The following is a 21,153-nucleotide window of genomic DNA, read 5'->3' as shown; positions in this document are numbered from 1 at the left end:
CCGCGGAATGGGGCCGCGTTCGACGTGCATATAGCCATGAGCCTGTATATCGACGTCCGCCGTATCTTTACGAGAATCGAATGGATCCGTCGGACGTACCTTTAGACACTTCGTTTCTTAAAAGGGCCTTCCCTGGACAGTGGCCCTTTAATAGCGTCGTCGGGTGCCGCGATGTACGGCACCATGTCGAGGGTCTTCTGGTAAATAACTATGGATTTAATGTTCACATAAGTGCTCGCTCGTTGACCATCGGGCATGCTGACCGTGTAGGTGTTGTTCCCGGAGTTGATCCTTGAAATATCTTCGTCCAGGACGTTTACATAGGGTAGGTTTGCAGACGCGCACATGGCCTGCAGTAGGCGACGTGGCACATAGTCATTTAAATTCCAGCCTCTTGGCCTGAAGATTATTTTATAGTCGCTCTCCGGGAGCTTCGGCATTGGTGCCCTCTTGCGGATGTTGGGATCTTGCCTGCTTTTCTGAATGACATATTTCTTCTCGCCGGCGCCGTGCTCGCCGGCGTTCACGGAGCTCGACGCGGGTTTCGCGTCTTTCTTCCTCATGCGGTAGTGCATGCTGAGAACGGTCTCCCACTCACCGTTCTCGAATTTTGTGGGGTCAATATCATCTCCGTCCGCAACACTTTTCATAGGTAATCTGAGGGCCGCCACATGGGCAGGCGTCCGTCGACGTGGGGTAGAGTATGCGACGCTAGGTCTGAGAATTAGGCCTAGCCAGCTCTTCTATCTTTCCGATGAAAGAGGAAATAATCCCCCGAATGGCCAAACTTCTAACTCTTGCACGGTGTGATGACCAGGATCTTTGTGGTGGTTTTCGGCCCAAAAAATCAAAATTATCTCACTGCTGTTGTGGGATGGATGGATGGATGGATGGAATATAGGAGCGTCCCCTTTGAAACGGGGTGGTAGCAGTAGCTATCATGCTCATTTTGCTCCATATATCTTAATTATTGATTTAGAATTGTTAACTAAACCATCATTCTATTTATTAAATTTTGCTCCTACATTACTAACATTATGTCACATCTCTGCTTTTAAGCCACCAATCTTCCAGCCGCTTTTTGCTAGTTTCCACCGCCGGTTTATTCAGCCGGCCACTGTTATCTCTAAACCCCAGAGCTTCAGGAACAGTGATTGCGCCTGCATCAACTTCCGGATGGATACCATTGCATTCATGGAGGAAGGAAAGCTTAGGAGAGGCCCTGACGTCATTTTTTTGAAGCCGGCGCGGCCGCGCCGCGACCGGGCGCTGCAACGTCTCTCCTCCACCTTTAACCTTTCTCCGCGACGCTCACGTAGGTAGGGCCCTTAGCAACGCTGTTGCTAGTGGCCCGAGTTTTCATAGCAACGCGTCGCCGTTGCTAATGGCCCGACTTGGCTAACCCTAAATTTTGACGTCACTTCCGCCACACTTTCTCCAATGCATTGGGAATGGCAAGGGCCTCTCCTAAGTTGTTTCCTTCCTCCATGATTGCATTCGAGTATAATATGGTCAATTGTTTCACTGGAGTTTCCACATACAGCACATGCGTCATCTCCATTGTTAAACTTCTTTTTGTAGCTGCCTGTTCTAAGGCACCCTGATCTAGCTTCAAAAAGTAGGGCACTGCCTCTTGAGTTATCAAAGAAATCTTCCTTCGTGGTCTGCATTTTCCACTTTCGGTATAATTCCACTCTGTTTTTTTTCCATCGAATTTATCCAATTTTTACCTTCTGTGTTTTTCACCTGTTGCTTAATGCTCTTTATTTCTCCGTCCTTGTTAATAACATACTTACGAGTTAGTTTCCTAGTTCTTTTCCTCCATTGTGAGTCAACGCTTTTTAGGTACAGGTATTTAAATACCTTAGCTGCCCATCTGTTACTGTCCAATTTCCTCAGGCGTTCCTCATATAATATTTTACTCTGAGCTTCCCGTACTTCAAAAGATGCCCAGCCCATATCTCCCTGTACCGCCTCATTTGTAGTTTTGCCGTGGGCACCTAGTGCTAATCGTCCAACGGATCTCTGATTTGTTTCTAATTTCGACTGTACCTCTGATTTTAGGCACAAAACCGCATTTCCGAAAGTAAGTCCGGGCACCATAATTCCTTTCCAAATACCCCTCAATACCTCATACCTATTGTATCCCCACAATGCCTTATGCTTCATTATCCCGGCATTCCTTCGCCCTTTGGCCTTAAGTGATTGTTCATGCTTTCCAATGTATGCCAATCCTTCGTTTAAACATACCCCCAAATATTTATATTCTACTACTCTAGGTATTTCAAGGCCTTGAATTTTAAGACCCTGATCAGTTGAGCCGTTGAACATCATCAGACCCGACTTAACTGCGCTGAAACTGAAGCCTATAGCGTCCCCTTCGTCTCCGCAATACTTAACTAGAGTTTGCAATTCTTCCAGACTCTCAGCTAGCAGCACAATACCGTCTGCATACATCAAACCGGGGAGGCGCTGCTCTACCGCCTTTCCACCTAATCTGTATGACAGGTTAAAACCTAGGTTACTGTCTTGTATCCTCCGTTCCAGGTTTATCATATAAAGCATGAACAGCACCGGTGATAGAGGACAGCCTTGTCTTAATCCTTTACATACTTTGACATCCTCCGTACTTCTTATCCCTTCCCACGTAATTTCTACTTTGTTATCCCGGTATATTTCCTGTAGGAACTCTATTATCTCATAACCGCTACCTTCTTTTAATATGTTCCACAGGAGTTCTCTGCTTACGTTGTCGTACGCCCTGTTTATGTCCAGGAAGGCCAAATACAAAGGTCTATTTTCCACTCTAGATATTTTGATGCATTGGGTAAGCACGAACAGGCAATCATCTAAGCGCCTACCATTTCTAAAGCCGTTCTGAAGTTCTCCGAGTATCTTGTTACTTTCAACCCATGCTTGCACCTTTAATTTCACCGCCTGCATGGCTAACCTGTACATTACAGATGTTATGGCAATCGGCCTGTAGGATTTTATGTGCATCCTTTCTCCTTTCCCTTTATAAATCAAATTCATTTTACTCTGCCGCCAGCTGTCCGGAATTTGCTTATTCGCTATGACTGTTTCCAAAGCTTTTAACAACGTTTCCTTACTTTTTGGACAGAGTTCATTAATCAGCTTGATCGGAATTCCATCTATTCCTGTAGATGTGTTTTTAGGAATATTTTTTTCTGCCTTTTTCCAGTTTAGATTGGTCAGTTCTAAGGTGCTTTGTATTCTGCTACCTTGTGTTGCTTCCTGATTTGCGGAGATTACCCTATCGTCGATCTTAAATGACTCGGCTATAACTGATGTAATGTAGTTCACTGCGTTGTCCCCCTTTAAACAATTTCCCTCGTTATCTTGAATCCGATATTGCTTTCTTTGATTCTTCTTCCCTAGCCAGCTTATATGGTTCCAGAATTTTCTTGCTCCGCCTCTAGAGGCATCGTGTATATCAGCTATCCAGCGATCGGTGGACTGCCTTATTTTACTTTGGACGAGGGCCTGCACTTGAAGTTTCTTTTGTCGATATGATTCCCATTTTTGGTCGATTTCCTCCTGAGAAGCCTGTGCTTTCTTTGCCATTCGGTGTTCCCTTGAAGCAGCCCGTCGTTGTTCAATAGCTTCCCTGATTTCCTTATTCCACCAGCTCACTGGCGACAGCGCCCCAAGCGGCAAGCTAACCAGGCGGACCGCCGGGAGACCCCAGCATGGGCGACCGCGCCAAGCAGAGCGAAAACGGGCGCCATTACCTGATGTATGAATAAACAGTTTTGCTTGTTATACCGGCTACGTCTACCACATGGCGGCAGCGGCGAGATAACCAACGCAGCGTGACACCCAGAAGGACAGCGAGCCCAACGTAAGCGGCCGCAGCGTCATGCCAGACACTCGCGGCGCGAACGAAGAGCACGCGAGTGGCACTCCGAAAATGACGTGTGCGCAACGCTATGTGCGCAAAAGTGGAATGAGATATGCAACGCTGCCGACGGCTAGATGCACAACGGGAAAACATGAAACTTGCTGAAGCATCTGCTCGACGAAACCAAGACTAAGTCACACCACAACTCATCCATCGAGAAGTCACTAAACATGGCGCCGATAAGGTGACGAAACGCATCAGCAACATATACCTGCAGACTACGCCCACGGAGTGCCACGGGACGTACGGGGGGCTGCCCAACGCCCGTCTCGACAGAGATATAGACGTAGAAGAAGTTCGCACGGCACTGCAGGACCTCAACAGCAGGTCGGCGGCCGGGCTGGACCGCATCACCAACAAGGCGCTTAAGAACCTTGACGACAAATCCATAGAAAGCATCACGAGCTATTACAACAAATGCTGAAAAACGGGAACGCTGCCGACGCAGTGGAAGAAGGCCAAGATCATCCTGATCCCCAAGCCGGGCAAGCCATCCGACACGGATAACCACCGACCCATATCGCTCACATTTTGCGTGGGCAAGGTGTTGGAGAACGACCTGCTCAACAGCGTGGCAAGAATACTTCGAGAAAGAAGATCTTTACCCGGAAACGATCATTAGCTTCAGGCAGCATCTAAGTACCCAAGACGCCATGATACAACTCAAGCACTAGATCATCGATGGCGACACCGGCGACAACAAAGCAGTACTGGAACTCGACCTGCAGAGCGTCGGCGATCCTATCCCAAGTCTCGAAACTCAACATGGGAGAGAGATCATACAATTACATCAGACTTCCTCACGGACAGAACGGCCGAGCTCAGAGCGGGGGACCTCCAAGCACAGGAGAAGAAGCTGGGAAGCACAGGCACACCTCAGGGATCGGTCATCTCGCCGGTGCTTTTCAATCTCGTGATGATAGAGTAGCCGCGAAAGACTCAGGAACATCAAGGAAGTCCGACATACGATATACGCGGACGACATAACGCAGTGGGTGGAAGGGGGCAGCGACGCCCACATCGAATCCACCCTATAGGCGGCCGTTGATACGATTGAAGACCAACTCGACGGAACGGAGCTGAGATGCTCGCTGAGCAAGTCGGAGCTCCTCGTCTACCCGCCCGTCAAGCACCGCAAACCCAAGAGCAGCCCGAGAGAGTATGAGGCAATCAAAGTCAAGACTAGAGAGGGAAACGCGATCCCAAGAGTCAACAAGATCAGTGTGTTGTGAATGACTATCGAGACGCACGGCAGAAACGGCGAGACCGTCACCCGGCTCATTGCGAAAGCGGCGAACGCCACGAGACTACTCAAACGAGTCACGAACAAGAAAAGTGGAATGAGGGAAGAGAGCCTGATCAGACTGATCCACTCGTTCGTCATATGTCACGTAGCGTACGTGGCGGCCTACCACAAGTGGAAAAAGAGCGAGAGAAACGTACAAGATAGATATACTCATCCGCAGAGCCTACAAGACGGCACTGGGACTGTTCGAAACAACGAGCACCAAACGCCTCCTGCAGCTGGGGGTGCACAACACGCTGGGGGAGATAGCGGAGGCCCAATGCGCCGCACAACTCGATGACTGTCTACGACCAAGGTCGGCCGGAGTATCCTGGACAACCTGGGAATTGGATATCAAGGCAGGGAGCAGACGTAGCTCCCCATCCCCGATGAGATCAGGCGCAACATCAGAGTGGACTCGGTACCGACGAACATGCACCCGGAGACAAAGGGAAGAGAGCAGCGAGAGCCAAGACGCCGACAGACCAGCACGCGGCCGACACACACACACGCTACGTTGACGCGGCTGAGTACGCCAAGATACACGGCTTCACAACGGTCGTCGTCGAAGCGACCGGCACCGTTCGCACGACTGCCAGCAAGATGCACCAAGGCAGAGCAAGCGGAGGAGGTGGCCATCGCCGACCGCGAGGAGGAGGAAAAAACTTTATTTCACGAGCGAGTTTGGACCCTTCAAGGGCCCAGGGCCACCGCACGGCCCTCACATTACGCGCATGTGTCCAGGTCACCTAGGGCCATGGCACTGGCACCCCGGTCCACACTGCGAAGTTGGATGTCCAGGTCCTGCGACGTAAGGAGGGCTTCCCATTCCTCCCATGATCCGATGGCGGGCTGGCCCTGCGGGGGAGGATTGGCAGGGCAGCCGAAAAGAATGTGGTCCAAGGTGGCGTGCAACTCTCCACGACTGCCACACAGTGCTATGCGACTCGAGGCAGGCGGTGAGAAATTACGCCAAAGGCAGGATAGCGAAGGAAGCGGTGCGCATACTGCAGGCAACCAAGAACGACGATGACAGCAGACAAGTGAGAATCAAGTGGTTCCCGGCGCACGCGGGCGAGGCGTCAGACCGCAACGCCAACCACAGCGAGACGGCACACGCCAAGGCACGCACGCTAACAGACCGCGCCTCGGTCGACTGGCCGCTGTGGTTCAGCACCAAGGACCGACTACAACGAAATAACCACGGAGTTCCGCCTAGCTCGCAGAACTCTTCCACCCCCTTGCTCGGGGCTCAGTCGAGAGCAAGCCGCTTTATTCAGACAGCTACAGACAGGCTCACTCCCCAGCCCGTCGCTGATGCACAGAATGTATCCCGAGATGCACCCGACAGACAAATGCAGAGTCTGCTGAACGGAGACGGACGGCTTCGTACACATTCTGTGGAATTACAACAAGTACCAGGAAGAAGCTAAATCTGGGAGGATCCCGCCGCGACTGGCAGCAGCCGCAGGGAGCGACAATCAAGAGGAACAACTCTGGGCCGTCCAGCAGGTCATCAAGGCGCTGTCCTGGCAGGGAACCAGCGAGCCGGCCACGGGGAGTGGGGCCCAGGCCACACGGCCGGTGCCCAGAGGACGACGTAGGCCCCGTCCGGAGCGCGCGCGCGCGTTCTACTGCAGGCCCCAAATAAACGTTTTACCAATCCAATGGCAGGCTAGCCCCCGCTGCAAGAAGCGGTGACCTACCTGTCCCAGCCCCTAGGGGAGAGCTCGCACTGAAATCGCACAGCACAAGAATGCCTCAGTTTCACCCTCATCGAAACACAGAGAAGGTGGAGGAGGGTGTCTGATCCTGGCCCTGATGCGGCTGGGGCAGGTATAGGTCACCGCCGCTTGCGGCGGGGGCTAGCCTGCCACCGAAGTTTTCTGTTGTACGCCGTCATTGCACCCACCACCGCTTCGCTGGTGGACGACTGCTGTTACGGCGCGCGTCTTTCTCTCCCTCTTCTGTCCGCACAAGGCAGTGGAGGTGGCTCAGCTAGAGCCAGTAGCAGGCCCGTGCATTTTCTTTTTCACTTTTTCTTCTTCCTACAGCCACAACATCGAAACGCAGTCGCCGGCAGTCGGGTTCGAACCTGGGTTCTTTCGTTGTGTCTGGCATCTTGACCGCTGCGGGCGATAACACCTGCAGTCGGCAATTTCAGCAGTAACTTATAGAACTCGTCCGGTAGAAAAGCAGTCGGCACTGAGTGTCGCAAAAATCGGGGACTGCGTATAAAAAATTGTTATAGTAATTTGTGGCTCTAGTGATTGATTGCTGTGTGATGGGTAATGACGAACTAATAAAATCAGTGATTAATTGAATTAAATAAATGCTTTGGTTTATGGAGTATAACGTCCCAAAGCGGTCCAGGCTACGATCGATACACTGTAGTGGAGAGCTCCGGAATTTCGACTACCTGGGGTTTTTTAATGCACACTGATATTGCACAGCACACAGGTGTCTTGCTTTTCGCCTGCATGAAAAGTGACCAGAAAATTGGAAAAAGGGAAGTTCAAAGGAAAGCTAATGCTTGATAGTGACAATTAAGAAAATTTAGAATGTGTAATGGACCAAGCATGCTGAAACGAGTTATGGCTGCAATGAAAAAGCGCCTCAGGTGTCTGACGAGTGAGCAGTGTTGGGAGAAGTCGATCGAATCCTTTCCGACGGCGTGCATACTGGTGCCGACATGTCACCTCTCCCATGTTCTCTGCAGACCGTGGCTAACTGGCCGGCTTATGAAGTGAGCGGTTTTTAGAGTAGAGTTTAGCCTTGACTCAATCCCATTTCCGTGACCTACTGCCGAAACACTGGCAGCAGCCCGCATCAGGTCGCTCTCCTTCCCCAGTCTCAAGTGGTCCCCCACTATTTACACTGGTCCATAAGGCCTTGTGGACCACAGGGGGACCCTGGGGTCCCATCCATGTGTCAGCCATGGATGATGTGTTGTGGACTCTGACACATCATGCACGCCTGAGGAGCACTGGAACTTCAGACCACTTGGTTCTTAACGTGCATCGCTGTCTCTTTACGTATTGCCTCCATCGATCGAAATGCAGTCAGGATCACTCAGGTCCCCCAGATCCACAGCCCGGATCAGATCGTTTACAGCACAAGCACATGGGCACTACCATATTTGGTCATGTGACCCTTCCGCCATTGCTGGCCTTCTGGTTTGACGGCTGCCGATGCACTAGCCCTGGCTGCACGCAGTAGCTCTAGCTGCACGATGCTGCCTTCTTGCTATTGCTGGGGCAACAGGCTTGTAGATAGCATAGAAACTTCATGCAAATGAAGATAGTATGTGTAGGTGCTACAAAATGTTCAATGTAACCACATAGTTCATTTACTGGGTCCTGTCTGTATCGGCTAGAATGTGTCGACAAATCCGTCAGCCGTCTGCGCGTTTCCCTTTCTTAATACCCTCTTTGTGAAAAACATAGTTTACTGCAGAAGTGAATAATTACAAGGCGATGATCGCCTGAATGTTTTTTTAAAATTTTCTTGCGCAAAGGGTGAAAACCTGTTCAGACCTAGCTGGTTGAGCAGTATTATGTTCACCATTTAGCATGGTGCACAATATTTACTACTGAATACAGAGCGCATGCAATCCCCGACAACTGATAAGGTTTTTCACTTCCTGTAACTGTCCAGGCTTTACAAGACTACTATGCTGCTTACAGGCCGCATCAGGTGCTTAGCAGTGCTCGCCTGTGCTTGGCCGAAAGTGGCTAGAAACTGCACCGAAATTCAGTCCCCACAGTAGGCAGACCGAACAAGGGGATTGGAAAAATCTTATCATGCTAAATTTCATCACCGGCCCATGCTTTAGTATGATAAAAATAGCAATGATTAGATGCATTGCATCAGTGCTTGCCTAAAGTAAGCAGATTCACTGACATGTCCACATTGACCTTCCCTCTTGCATAATCAATTCATTACGAATGCGTAGACATTAATAGCCATACCAAGTTACTCTTTAATCTCTTACGCAAATAATGCAGCATCAGTGCAAAGACACACTATACAACTCCTGCAAAAGCGTCAGGGTTGTCATTTCCACAGCTACTGCTGGTGCTGAAATGAGCTGGTGTGCGAGGTGTACGATTGTCCTTTCCCTGAAACCCCCATGTGCTTTGTTCTTTCAGAAAGAACCATTACCTCGTGATACACCACCCAGGAAAGCAGTGGCCTAGGCCTTGATGTGCACCATATGTTGAAAGAATCGTCTGTTCTTTCGCCAATTACCCAAGAGTCATTATCTCTACTTCCCCGCAGCTTACTTCGACAAGACAGATGACACCTGCATAAAAGCAGCCACACACCAGCAGTATGCGCTGCACGCTGATGCGAAGTATGTCACTGCGGCCAGACGCACTTTCGTATAACAAATGTATAACAGAAATGTCTCCACTATAAAGGGGAAGAAATGTACAGGTGTCTATGGAAGACGAACTAGGACTTCAGTTTCACTTTACTATATCAGAGTTTACTATAGCAGGGTTGCACTGTATTAACTGTCTAGAGTTGCATATGATAGTGCATAAATAACTGAGTACAAAATAAATAAAACAGTTGTTATGCAGAACAAGCCACTTGACCATATCTTGCAATACAAAACCATGAATCGCAGTTTTAAAATTATCAGTGCTAGTTATGCTAGCTAACTATGCAGGTGAGTTTTTGCAATCTTTACTTGTTCAAGAAAAATGAATATGAATAGCGGACTGTGTTATTCTGAGTACTGTTACTATGTTGAATATCTGGACAGATATTCTTCAAGCTATACTGCCCGTTTTGCTAGGTCAAAGCAGGAATACATATATCAGATAGGACCATGAAGCTCCCTACGAATTCCTTTGCACTGAATCAACTGATAAAAGGAGGAGAAAGCACTTAACAAACCACATATCACTTAAAACTTTGGTATCACTGCAACTAGTGATTAAACTGTCAAGTTGAAACAATGAATGCAGTTTGGAACATATTTGCGATTAGTAACCTGTCGAAACTGTAGTATTTCGACTGGTACGAGTGCATATCTGGTTATTGACACGCTCAAACTGTCAGTGTATCTGAATGATGAAAGGGCAGATTTGATGCCAAAGTCCCCCACTACACCAACAGTGCAGGTAGACTTACCTACTACTACATAATGTTAATAGAAAGACAACTGTGGAGCAGACTAGCATTTGAGCATTTTTGCTGAAATCTAACGAGTCAATTACATTTAGTGGTTTGGTTTATAGGGATTGATGTCCCAAGAGCCTCTGGCTATAAAGGACTCTGTAGTGGAGGACTTTGGAAATTTCAACATGCACTGGCATCGCACAGCACACAGTTGCCTTCCTTTTCGCAGGTACATGGCTTTATTTTTGTTTATCCCGATTTCGAGTTCAGATTGTGAGCTCAGTCATGTGCCCGAGCTCAGTCCCACGCAAATTATTGTAAGAGCTCCACTTTGCATGAAGCTTGCATGGTCAGCGAGTTAAGTGCTCTAGAACTAGGCCTCATATTTTTGCATGCTTATAAATAAAAGTGCCTGGCCTTGGGTGATTTCTTGCATTTGTTACATTGTGTAAACCCTGAAACGTAGTCAACACCTTTATATCTGTTGTAACACATACCGTAGCAAAGCCGAAAGCCGTGAGCCTATACCAATCGAATACATTCAGAAGCAGATGTCAGGCATTGTTGTTACACAGCAGACTCAAAGAGCAGCATCATTTTGTTGCATGTTTGTGCTCATCCCGTGAGCAGTGAAATGCAAGATACAGCACTAATGATCATGCAATTTTGCCACATGCTCCAGCTTTAGGCAGAAAGAACAGGTTAATGAGACAAGCGCGAAATGCTGCTTGGCCTCGAGTTTGAAACAGCAAAGATATTCTGCAAAAATTTTGAATACACTGAACAGTAAACATGGGATGCTAATTGAAAGCAGTAACAAATAGGAATGGCAAATCATTTCAGGTTTTGAAGGTCTTCCGTCTCATGCGTATCCTTACCACAAAAAGCACTTTTCTACTTGCAAATGCCAGATCACCAAAATGAGAGAACAGAAAGTGTTCTTTCTCGGGCTTTATTGCGGCAGTGAGGTAGCACAAACTGCACTGTCCAAGAGTAAAAGAAGTTAAAAACATCTGCTCAATTTTTTTTTGTCCCACTGACTAAATGTACCTTGAGCAATGGTAACAATGTTAGGCACAAATGCGTATACAAATTGAAACCCCAAAAAATGGCAGTCTGAACTGTAAGTTGTGGAAGGCAGTCCACTGGCAAAGTCTTCAGAAATTTCTTCCAGTCATTTCTTGCACAGCTCCGTAATGGCTTTGCACAGCTTCTGCACCGATGAGTGGCTGTTTGGGTCAGCCATTAGTTTCACCACCTGAACAAACACAGCCGCAGCATGTTACAAGTAGAAAGGTGCATTGAAAGAAATACAAAATAAAACAGGCAAAGAAACAACCCGAATCCAAAAAATGAAGTAAAAAAAATGTGTGAGTGAGGGGAGGCAGGACAAAAGCCTTGCAAGTACTTTACCACTCGCAATAAGTGTTTAAGTAACGGTAACGAGGTAGAATGTAGGCTAGGGAAGCAAGACAAGCACAAACACTGGCACTATGTTTGCGATGCCTCCCCTCAGCAGCCATTGCACGAACTACTTTACCTATAGGAGGCCTTGATGATTCCATTCGCAATCGTGTGCATGCTGCAAAGGACCATGCGCCTGAAAGACCCAGTATCCCTCTGTGGCATTCGCAGCTATTGCACTGACAGGTATTGCTACTCGTTATTAGAGTGTTCGGGTTTATTTCCTGCTTCGTCAGATCACATGACGGACAGGGAAACTCTCATTGCAACTGATGACGTGACCTGAAATGCACCCCATCTGCTTGCCTTTCTCCCCCCATGTTACACTCTCTGCAACCCACTTCTTTCCTCTTTGCTTCACTGGCTTATCTCATTCCTTTACGAGCCACGGGGTCATTTTTTATCTACGCTAGCCACATCAGTGTACCAAAACTGCACAGAAGGGATGGGAGTTTTCCTGTACTGGAGTAGGTCTAGTTAAAAAAAAAAAATAGCCCTACTGACGACTCTCGTAGCAGAATGAAAAGCTCTGCCTGCTTTAGGCCTGTCCCTTTCAAGAATTAAACATGCTTCAGGGCGTCGTCTTCAATATTTGGGTTGCAAAGCTACAATGGAGAGCGCTGTAAACAGTAATGTGAGCCACGACATGCAACCTATCTAGTGCTGCTATTCTGTTGCGGCTGCCCACCTGGAATATCAAAAGAAAAGAAGAATGACACCAAGAAATGAAATATGAACGATGAGCTCTTTGGTATTGAGGCCTGTGCACAAATGACTAAGCATGCAAAACTATGGAATCTGCACATACTTGGAAGAACATCTGCATATTGTGTGCAGTGCCCATGAAGCTGTGGAAAATGTCAAAAAGGTGCGTGCAATGTAGTGCATGCACCATGACCAGATTCCAGCAGATGGAAAAACTAAAGAAACTGCATCATTCAGTGCAGGGAAACCTCAGCATATTTGTCAGCGTCAAAATCTGACAAATAATTAGAGTGGATGGGGCAAAATGAAGTACCTGCCTACTTAGAGAGTGACTGCCCCTTCAGAGAACCTAAAGTGGAAAAATTTTCCAAAGTGAGCAGCCTAACAGAGGTTATGGAGCATCAGAATGTCACTGACCTATGGAGTCAGTTTATTTTGGTTAATTTCTGTTTCGGGCATTGTGCCACAAGAGGTGGAAGAAGCAGTGATAGCCTCAAGTCTGTCTGCAAGATTCACAAGTTGCCGCAGCAACTCACGGTAGAAGAGAGAATTTCTGAGGGTTCTGTTGTGCTATCTGCCGCCTGCCATTGAGTGCTACGATCCTGGCTTCCCTTACTGAATTGTGCGACAGAGCCATCCAGTTTGCAGTTCCAAAAATGTACCGGGCTTAAGAACTGCTACATGGCATTGCAGGATCCACGCATGTAACCTCCCCAGTTCTAACAACACTTACCTTTAGCAGCCGAATTGGTATTAGTACCAGCCATGCATTGCAGCATTTCTTTATACAATATGAAGGTGCTGGGTTTCTAATAGCCAGCACTTCCACTTATCGCTGAGCAGCATCTTGGCGCATTGTCAATAAATGAGCTGTGAATGCAACGGCCGAAACAGAAGGAACACTTCCTTTTCTTTCCTGCAAATTCTCAAAGCCGAAAATGGAGGTTGGGTTGATTACGCGGCCAAATACGGTATCATTTTTCCCGATCGCAAGCGGCATCTCCAAGCTCATTTTTGTATATTGAATTATTAATATATCCGGGTTCGACTGTATGTGTAATAAAGAAGGCTATATGAAAGAAATATACTTTGTTTTTATGCTCTACACAAATTAACTTACCACTTCCCTAAATAAAAAAAAATAATACCATTGTGGTGCTATTTCCTAAAAATAAAATGCGTCCATAAAAGGATTAATTTGACTGCCACTAACCCAGAAGTCCGGATAATTGGAAAAGCCAGTGTAGGCCCTGCCAATACCCAGGCAGGCCTATGGACTCACTAGTTTGCATACTACTGGATTAGCACATTTTAAATTAAGCGGCCTCTCTAAGGAAGCACATGCCCAAGTATGACCGGCACGGCTAATGATCATCAATACATTTTGTGAGCCTAGACTGAATGGTACACAGTCACCCATACACCTTTCATGTGCCCGCCACGGCATGCATGAATCAGACAGACAGCCTCAATCCCAAGGATAACCTAACATTTGGCTTTGGTAAAGCACCACAGTTTCAGTTTTGCTTTTACAAGCTTTGCGCCAGTTCAAGGCTGCACATCAGAAAGTCAAATGAGTCGGGCTATGCTTCAGACCGTGATTGGTGATGCTGCGTGTTTCTTTTGTTTCCACTAGTGTGGTTCTTCCTTTGCTTAACTTGCCGAAAGGGCACGCTTGTCATGTGCCGTTTGCTGTTACGTGAAGCCTTTTCACACATGACGCAGAAGCATGTGGGGAGGCAACGTCGAGGTGTGAAGAATGCTATGGGAAGTAATTACGCTAGAGCTGTTCTTCTTCAATTGCACTGACAGTCTGCACGGAAAAGTATTGCTGGAAACGTGAAAAATTGTCCGTGTCGTGTGGATTAGCCGACGATTCTGCAGCCTTTTGCCAAATGAATTCAACGCAATACAAGCATTACTGATTTTTTTTTTTCTTCAAGGTCCTTCAATGATGCGACCCTTGAATACTCTAATTATCCAAATTTTGGAATTAACAGGAATCAAACTAACGACATTTTACTGCATTGCCCCATGCAATTTGAGCAGTCCCAGCATAAAAACCGTGCTGCTGCAAAAGCATTATCACGTTCAACATTCTGGCTGGGTACCACTGGCTGTTCATGTGCCTGCTTGTATTGCTCTGCTTGAGTCAATATTATTACAGTCGAACTCGGACATATCGAACTCTAAGGGGATCGCAAAATAGTTCGATATAGCGATAATTGGATATATAGAAATCGGCTTGGGACAGCACTTACGATGCGAAAAAAAAAAAAACGATACCGCATTTGTCGCGTAATAAACTCACTCGCATAATGAACCCACCCTTCACTTTTGCACTCGAGAATTTTGGGGAAAAAAAAAGCGTTAAGGCCAGCTCGCTCACATGCAAGCAATTAAGCGATCCCAGCGACGAGCCACAAAGCAAAAAATTTAACTGCGTCCCTCTGCTGTTCCAGCCACCGCGGCAGCTCGAAACAAGGTTTCTAAATCGCCAGCATTTTCGCTTGCATGTCGCGGTCCTCTCATCCACAGCTCATTTCTTGGCAGCGTGCCAAGATGCTGCGAAGCGATAACGTCGGGGCGTGTTTATCTTTTTATAGCTCCCGCGGCAACGGGGAGCGAACATGGCAGACTGCCCGTGATGGCTTGATTGCACAAGCCTGATTCGATTTATCCCGCCACGCTTGGGGCGGGCGTAGTCCACTGCCACAAAATATTGGAAAGCGTGATACAGTAGCTGCAAATGCTGTTTGAAGCGAAAAATGCTAAAAGCCGGTGTCATGATCGCAGCTGACCGCGTGCTTTCGTTAATTCATACATGCAAGAATAAACGACTCCCGCAAAAAAAGAAAAAATAAAGCCTCTTCGTAAAGCCATATCTTACGCTACGCCGCGCGTACAGCCCAACGATAAAAATAGACTACTTTCGAAAAAAAACAAATAAATAATCTGCCACTTGTTAACTTCCGCAGGCGCCATAGCCACGTCAGCCGCTGTGCACAAAGGGTTCGCAACACACGCTGGGGAAAGCGTCAGACGTTCTGTCTGAAAACGGGCTGAGCTGGCTTGGCGCATGCATATACCTTGGTGCTACTGCGAACGAAGGCCGGGAAAGGGGAAAGGAGAGAGATAGCTCGGCAAAAGAATGGGCACACCCTTGCGCTTCGCTCTGTCGTGTTTTTCCCCACTCGTTCCCACCGGTTCTCTCCGGTTCATTCACGCACATGGCTTGCAAACGTCACGTGCTGGCGCGCGGGAAACGATAACCGCAAATGCGCGCGCCTTTAGGGAATGAGTGCAGCGCTGCCCTAGCCGAACTGTCCCCTCTCATTACTTCCGCGCGCGGCTTGAAAACATCACGCGGTAAACGGCCGAGGGTGATGCGATCGTCTTTGGGAAAGGCACACTTTCCAGTGCGTGGTGCGGAGTTCGATATATTGAACGACTGGTGAAATTGAGTTCGATATATGACGCGGCTTTCCTATACTTTTACATAGGATTTTCAAGGGGATATTCTGTGAGTTCGATATAACCAAAATTCGATATATCCGGGTTCGACTGTACCTGCACAGCTGCAGAATGATGCATACATGTCACTCGATACCCAAGAGACCGCCGGACACAGTGACATCCACCCACCTTTCCACTGCTGATGTGAACGTGGATGGGAGCCTCCACGGGCTTGGTGTTGACCGGACTACCCGACAGTGACAGCAGTGTCTCCCCCTGGCGTGGCTTCCGTGCTGTCGCTGGCCTCTTCCTGCACTCACAAAGACAAGAAAAAGAAAGAGACTGGTAAAAAATTCACTCTGGAGAAGTTTAGAGAAGTTAATACTTTAGCACTTTGTTGTATCGGTTTGGAGCAACAGCGCTGAATTTCCAGACATAATCCTGCCCACCAAGCAGCCAATCTTTACTCATATGATCACACTGAAGAAATAGAATCAAGGTTTACATCCAGACGACCGACGGAGATTCTTTTCTGTGGTATTGTGGGCAAATTGTCAAAGTGCTTAAAAGGTGAGGACTCCCTCTGTTGTTTAACCACTATATACCAAGGGTCTACATCCTAGATTCTGGTCAAAGGTAGAATAAAGGGACAATCAAGCCATCACAATATTAGCTGGCAAGCTATCTGCAAACTTGGTTGCTTTCGATGACAATATCAATGCCAACAGCAAGCTGTGTAGCTGAGCGTGAAGTTTTATAGAGGAGTCACCTAACTGCCACGTTACGACAATTTTAACAAGCTGCTTTTGCGTAGGTGATACTGGTGGTGCCGTCTGGTAAATATACGTGGAACATAGCAGAAAGAGAACGGGTGAGTTGAGTTTGTCATTTGAGTGCAGAAAACATAGAACTAAGTGCACCGAAAGTCAACAAAAAAAGTCTGCACTCATTAAATTGTTAAAGAAGTCGAGAAAGCATGTACAAATAAGATGCTCAACTCACCCGTACTGTCACTGCGACATTTTGCGGATATTCAACAGACGGCGCCATTTACACGAAAGCAGTTTCTTTTGGGTTTGTGATGCTGCAGCCAACATGGGTTTCCAATTAATTCTAATCAAATCAGACAAGTACAAGATCAAAATTAGCTTTGAAAGCAGTAGACGGCTGCATGCCATCTGTGCGCCAAATTTCAGTGCGAATGAACAAGCAGTTGAATTGATACAAGCATTTTACAGTTCCCATAAAGCATTGCAACACCCTTTACAACTGACGCTCTACAATCTAGCCTCTACTCATGTTAGAAAACATCTTCACGGGCATGCCAAGTGCACATTTACTTGTTTGTACAATACGATAACACAGGAACACGTGGAGGATAAGCGAGACTGCCCGCTTAGGAAACTCCTCAAAGCAGGTGCTGCCAGGGTGCTTCTGGCTCAAAGTATCACTCCAAAGCAATCAACTGTTGATTTTGAGCTGCTTCTTTGCTTCGAATTTGATAAAAAATTTTTTCAAAAGTCTAGCACTGTGCTTATCTCAAAACACACAAAAGCTTCCAGCCCAGCCAGCAGTAAAAAACAACAGCAGTGGCACTTACCTTATTTACTCACATATAACCCGCACCAAAATTTAAAAAAATGTATTTAAAAGGGAGGGGTATGGGCTTCCTGTGGTAGCCCGCCATTCCCATCGTCAACAACACTTGTCAAGCCGATAAGATACCAACAAAAGGCATAGCCAAATCCTCATCCAGAGCATAATCTGTTCATTCTCCATGTCATTGGTCAAGCTTTGTTTAGCCAGCGGTTGTTGGGCCTTCTGTCAGGTGCTGTTTCAACACCCAGTCAGCCCAGTTTGCACGGTTGGCGTGCTTTATTTTGGCACCACGAGTGCAACTCAGCGGCAGTCTTTCACAGCGAAAGAGAAAATAACAATTATAGCCACTGCCGAAGAAGTCTGCAACAGAGCTGCAGGAAAACAACACGATGTCAACGAGTCACACATTCGCGACTGGAGGAAGAAAAAAAAGAGACTTGAAATAATGAGCTGGGACAAGCGAGCATTTTGCAATCTGAAGACTGGCTCATGTGTCCGAAGCACCGATGATGTGTCCTATAAGCATTGAGTGATGCACCTGGAAACCATGGCAATGCATTTTACACGTGTGATATTCGCGGTTTGAGATGGTTGCCTGTAGTAGTCATGAAAACAGGCTCTTCATGGACAGCAGCATTTGGAAGCTTCTCGTGCACCAACCGTGCCACCTGCTTTGCGATGAATTCATGCCTTTCCTTCCTGGGGAGGCCAATGGAATTGCATTCCTGTAGGATATGGAATGCGATTTCCTTTCAGAGGCAGCATCGCCGGCAGAGGTGAGCTTGAGGATCAGAACTGTGCTTCTCAGTTAAGGATTTCGTCGGATATGGATTGATTCTAAGGTGAAGGACTTTGATATCCCCATCTTGAAGGAGTTTGGAACTGTAGCCTAACCAGGTGTTAGCCAGAGCCCGGTATTGGTGCGGAAAAAGATCTTTGTTTTCATACCGGGAGATATAGTTCTGACACAGTTTATTGGCGCCTCACTTCAGTGCCACCTGAACGAATTTTAGGTCAGTGGTTCCCTTCGGTACATCAAACACTTCGCTGAGGTGCCGATAGTGGGGCTCAAGAACAAGATCGAACAGCTTAAAAATGAAAGTGGGAACTGGGGAAACAAAGAGGAAGATGGAAGGTGCATTTAACCTTAATCCGTATATACATGTCAAGGAAACAAGCTTCCTGTTTAACCATAAGTGTATAGGAGGAACCGTATAAAAAGGCCGGAAGAGCAACGCCAACAATTCAACTTTTGATAGGGTTTAAGAGAGGCCATTGAGATGAGATCAAGAAGGGCTGTGACTTTTTCTGACTCTACTTTTGGACTTTGTTCACAAAAAGGGAGAGACAGAGGTACTTGATAGGCTGATTTAGTTGTTTACTATGGATCACTAAGTTGTCGATGAAAATAGCTGCAATACTGTACTGAAACCAAGAAAAAATTCTTGAGCTTTCAACGATATGACATCGGATTTCAAAAGGAGCCAAGCTATTTGCTTTCTCAGGCGGAAAATACCAGTCAGACCCCAGTGTACCATAAGATGCTGATAGACATGACTATGGAAAAAAAAAGGGTTCCAAATCAGTCAACGTGCTGACCGGCGGAAGTGTCGAGCTGCGCTGCACAGTAATCTGTGCTTTGGTTGACTGGACGGAACTGCATCCGCATGCGATATTCGAATGCAAGATGCTGCCAAGCATACCATTGCTCCCAGGAATCATTTTTCGTGCGGAAGAGAATATTCCTGAATGAACAGTGGCCTAGTCAGTGACTGGATACGAGTAATCTGGAAATAAAGACCCAAGATTGCTGATTGAAGATTACTGGCACGCCGGTCGATGCTCGCTCTGGATTCCTTCAGAGGCCACTGTACCGATGTGGTGGAGGCTGACCTCACAGAGACCGGCACTGACCTCATTGTGTGTGATACCTGGCGGCATGATGTCCATGCTGTCAGCTGGCAGACAGTTTTTACGCCCTCACGCTGACGGGATGCATGCATAGGCCTGATATTCCACTGCTCTGCAAGCGGATCGTGGAAGCGTGGAAAGCACCACAAGCCAAGTTGGTGTGCAAGAGCTTCAAAAATGTGCCATCAGTAACAACTTGGATAGTTCTGAGGATGACTACGTCTTTGAGAGTGGCAGTGAAGCCTCAGATGGTACCAGTAAGAGCGGCGACAATTGAGAATCGGATAACCAGTGCCGTTGTGCGGTCGTTTGGACAAACTTTATGAAAACGAAATGATCACCAAGTGTGCAGTTGTATCTTTCCAGTGATTTTTTTTTTTTTTTTTTCAAATAAATGTGCAGGTTATATGTAAGGACAATTTTTTCTTTTTTCGTGGAGTTCAAAGTTAAGGGTGTGAGCTATATGCAAGGGAGGGTTATACGAGAGTAAATACGATATATTTGTCAATATCATCCTTATGCTACCACAACTTAAAGTGCCTAAACGTATGGCCACTATGCCATGAAAAAGGATGAACAAAAGGAAACTGCCCATAGGAACAATACATAAAACTATAGCAGACTTGTCCCTTGAATGTGTGGGCTTTCAAACTGCTTGTTCTCCTGTGGTGCCCACAAGATGACCTCTAGCTTAATACAGTAGCAAGTTAACAAAAAACTGACACCAGGTTACTCACTCTCCCCATTCCCCCCACCTCCCTCCACTGTACCCTACGCTGTCACCTTCAAAGTTGGCAAATGGGGAGGCAGAAAGAAAGGAAGAAAACAGTGTAGGCCCTGTCTTATCTTCTGCAGACCTCTATAAAGAATTTCGGGGAAAGAAGAGAGAGAGGGAGAACTTCTGGCTTTTTCTTCGAAACTGGAAGCAGACGAAAGGCACTCACCGGATGTCAAACTTGGGGGTGACGACTGGAAGCTTGGCAGCCGTGCGGCGGGTCATGGCCGGCGTGTGCATGCTCGCCTTGCGCATCATCTTCCTCGGCTTGGGATCGGATGGCTCGTCAGAGATTTTCTTCTTGCTCCCTGAGCCACGGTGGCTGGGTGCCTGCACAACAGATTGTGCAGGTCAACTAATGTACTGCACACCAGCTGAGCTAGATCATCATTCTGGCCGATGAGGAACGGCACATAAGCAGTAAGGGGGGAAAAAGCAAGTGACGCACCACTGGAAATACTTCTGACCCCACATGTCTCAAGGAGCAATAATGAAAGCAGTAAAAAAAAAAAAAACAGCAAAAACCGTAAATATGCTATTTGCAATTGCATTTCCATGTAGCAAGTGACCTCATGTGCTATAAGTTTCGTAGCGCTGTACTTTGTACACTTAGCTTTTTATTTTGATTTATATTCACCTTGTTAAGGTCTTGGAAGCATGACCACAGCATCAATAAATACAAAGTTGCAAGAAAACTGTGTTCATTAATGAAAACAAAATGTGATAAAGACTGCTTGTCACTCACTCAAATTTCCTGGGAGCAGCAACAGTACGATACAGTTCTTCAACTCCGATAGTTGCTAATAGTAATAGTCGCTCCGATGTGGCAGTGATCAGTTCCGCCATCAGACAACAATAAATCTGCCTTGTGCGGCAAAAGCCCATTATGTGGCCCTTCTTATT

At 47.1% G+C, this 21,153-nt stretch overlaps 1 protein-coding gene across 2 annotated transcripts in view; it reads right to left on the bottom strand.

Moving 5' to 3' along the window:
• Positions 1-11,276: 11,276 nt before the first annotated feature.
• Positions 11,277-21,153, bottom strand: part of LOC146209738 (uncharacterized) — a 43,571-nt gene continuing 33,694 nt past the window's right edge. For both annotated transcript variants that reach the window (XM_084603354.1, XM_084603363.1), the window contains 3 exons: positions 20,420-20,580; positions 16,155-16,275; positions 11,277-11,598 (listed from right to left, as the gene is read on the bottom strand). In XM_084603354.1, coding sequence (XP_084459480.1) covers positions 11,515-11,598; positions 16,155-16,275; positions 20,420-20,580 — 366 coding nt within the window. In that variant the 3' untranslated portion in view covers positions 11,277-11,514. The remainder of the gene's footprint in view (positions 11,599-16,154; positions 16,276-20,419; positions 20,581-21,153) is intronic.

This window comes from Amblyomma maculatum, chromosome 1 (assembly GCF_055883805.1).
Source record: "Amblyomma maculatum isolate TAMU_Amacu chromosome 1, ASM5588380v1, whole genome shotgun sequence".
NCBI classification, from domain to species: domain Eukaryota; kingdom Metazoa; phylum Arthropoda; class Arachnida; order Ixodida; family Ixodidae; genus Amblyomma; species Amblyomma maculatum.
The sequence above is the reverse complement of the archived record's forward strand: the minus strand, read 5'-3'. Positions and strand labels throughout refer to the sequence as shown.